At 37.7% G+C, this 2,609-nt stretch overlaps 1 protein-coding gene across 1 annotated transcript; it reads left to right on the plus strand.

The window, feature by feature from the left end:
- The first annotated feature begins 1,474 nt into the window (after positions 1–1,474).
- On the plus strand, positions 1,475–2,199 carry LOC108485829 (uncharacterized). Its single transcript, XM_017789677.2, has one exon. The coding sequence runs from the start codon at positions 1,550–1,552 to the stop codon at positions 1,988–1,990; it is 441 nt and encodes a 146-aa protein (XP_017645166.1). The 5' UTR covers positions 1,475–1,549; the 3' UTR covers positions 1,991–2,199.
- Positions 2,200–2,609: the final 410 nt, after the last annotated feature.

Consider the following 2,609-nt stretch of genomic DNA (forward strand, 5'->3'; position numbering starts at 1 on the left):
TAAGTTTCTCATCCGTGGACCTACGCCTCCACCACAAGAGAGCAACATTAGAAAAGTAAATTGAAGCGGTGTTTACCTTGGTAGCATCATCCTCAATGTCAATTGCTCGAAAATATTGCTCCAATTCCCACAGGAAGTTGTCCACTTCTCTCACGAACCTAACCCCCTTGAACTTCTCGGGTTTTGGAACATCCACATGACGTTGCTTCGGTCCCGAAGCCAACATCCCACTTCCTAGGGCAGCCTTACAGATTCTGAGCTCCCCCTTAAGCTTAGCAATCTCTTCTTTCATGTCAGTCAGCAGGGCCTCAAGAGCTTCGTCCCTCCCTGTCAGTTTGTCTGAAGTGGATCTGAGGGAGTCCAACACAAACTCCTTGCAATCTTCCCTCAGTTCCTCCATACGGGTCAGGACCACTTCGAGTGTCTCCTTCATGTCACCAACGGACTCCTCAAGATTAACCACTCGAATTTCTAAGCTCGACAGCATATCTCTCGATCGACTAGCCTTTCTAGCCCTCCCACGGTTCTCCATTGGCTCATTCTGATCAACAACTTCTTTCGACATATCTCAAAAGTGCTTTCGAACTGGCTCTGGTACCAACTGTCACGAACTTAGGATTCTTGCCTCACAATCCGTGCGGCCTTAGGCAGTTTTTTACTCCAAAAATGCCTAAGTCAGCCTAACTTCCACAAAAGAAGGATTCAACATAATTCTTTCCAAAACACAACTCAAGCGAAAGTAACTCAAAGCCAAACAAGATGAAAGAAGAATGAGACAAGAACAAGCCAAGGAAATAAGAACACAAGAGATAGAGAAATTTGAGTGAATGCTCTCAAGAATTCTTATTGCTCAAAACTCAAGTGCTTTACAATGAGGGAAGAGGCCTCTATTTATAGTTGAGCCTCTCCAAATCCAACGGTACAAAATCAAGTACATCTACGGCTATGATTAAAGGGTATCTACAATCAAATCTCTAAGAATATAAAATCATATCTTCTAAGATTACATATCTTATCTAAGATATGTAATCTTATAAAATAATATCTTATAAAATTACATATCATATCTAAGATCTCTAAGATTATAAATCATATCTTTTAAGATCATGTTTTCATATTTGTCTAACTTGTAGATGGACCTTCAATCTCTTCAAGCAACGGGTCAGTCCGATTAGGCCAAATGACCTCCTTCCTTCTTGATGGATCGCACAGATGTGTCATGGTTGCGGGCTCCCATGCGCAACCCATGACACTAGTAGCTCTCAAGGGTTGGGCTTCTGCTAAAATAATCCCTTTGTAGTACGGATTTTGTAGACCAATTAATCCTACAAACCAAATGCCTTGGCCATTCTCCTCCCACCTCACAACCTAAATTATGTTCTTCCATACACTTCAACGGCAATTAATCCTACAAATCAGTACATTAATGCATGTTAATTAAATCAACACTAAATTCTTTGATTAATTTTAATAAGACACAACCTTCTTTCTAAGAGTTTAAAATAAGACCCAGAAATTCCCATTTTAACAAACAAACTGGGAGCTTAAAATGCCATCATCAGTTACCGAGACTCACAGAGAAAATGCTGAGATTTACCGTGGAGAAGATCTTTGCAAGCAAAAATTTTTGGAGCTGCTTGAGGAAATATCTTTGCCCAAGGGCATCGTACCTGTTGAAATAATAGAGTTCTGTCGAAATCGATCAACTGGGCTTGTGTGGATGAAGCTGAAGAACAAGAAAGAGCACAAATTTAAGCGGATTAATAAGGTAGTATCGTACGATAGAGAGATCACCTTTTTTATAGACAGTGGCGGTATTAAGAAACTCACAGGAATCAAGTGCAAGGAGTTGTTTATTTGGATCACCATTTCCGGCATGTTTATCGAAGATCCTTCCTCTGGAAAGATTTCCTTTACTATTCCCAGTGGCTTGAAAGCCCATTTCCCTATTTCGGCCTTTGAGTTGGAAGAAGACGACAACAGAAAATAGGAAGAATCGATCAAAACATGTAAACTTAAGATTCTTATGATGTTGTGGGTTTGGTTTACTTGTAGTTGCTAAAAGTTCCTAAGAAGTTTCTAGGATTGCTGGAGTATATTTTTGCTCCATGTCAAACCATAGATGATGAAGCATTTATATTTTGTTTTTATTAATTCTAATGCTTACAGATAATGAAACCTGGTTTTGCAGATCCACAAGCTTCTTTGATTTCTGTTTGGTTTCTAGGAAAATAATGGAAATAAGTGCGAAAGATATCTTAATTCGCAAACCCATATTTCAAATTTTTTTTCTTTTTTTTTAAGAATTAGCAAGTTTCTAATATTTTGAGATTAATGCAGACTGCAAGCGTCCAAAATGTCTACTTCAGTAATTAAAGCTAACAAATATTTTTGTGCATATAATGTATTAAATAATTTATATATATAGTAAAGCACTGATAAACAAAACTAATATATTATATATAATAATGCATAATTTTGGAAAACAAATAGTTATAGCACAGTTCATTGAGTGACATGTCTCACCAATCACTGGCTGACACTTCATCAATAACAAAAGTGTGATATTACCGTTCATCCTAACTTTTATGTTATTTATGTTCAAACCA

Source organism: Gossypium arboreum, chromosome 6 (genome assembly GCF_025698485.1).
Source record: "Gossypium arboreum isolate Shixiya-1 chromosome 6, ASM2569848v2, whole genome shotgun sequence".
In the NCBI taxonomy this organism is placed as follows: Eukaryota; Viridiplantae; Streptophyta; class Magnoliopsida; order Malvales; family Malvaceae; genus Gossypium; species Gossypium arboreum.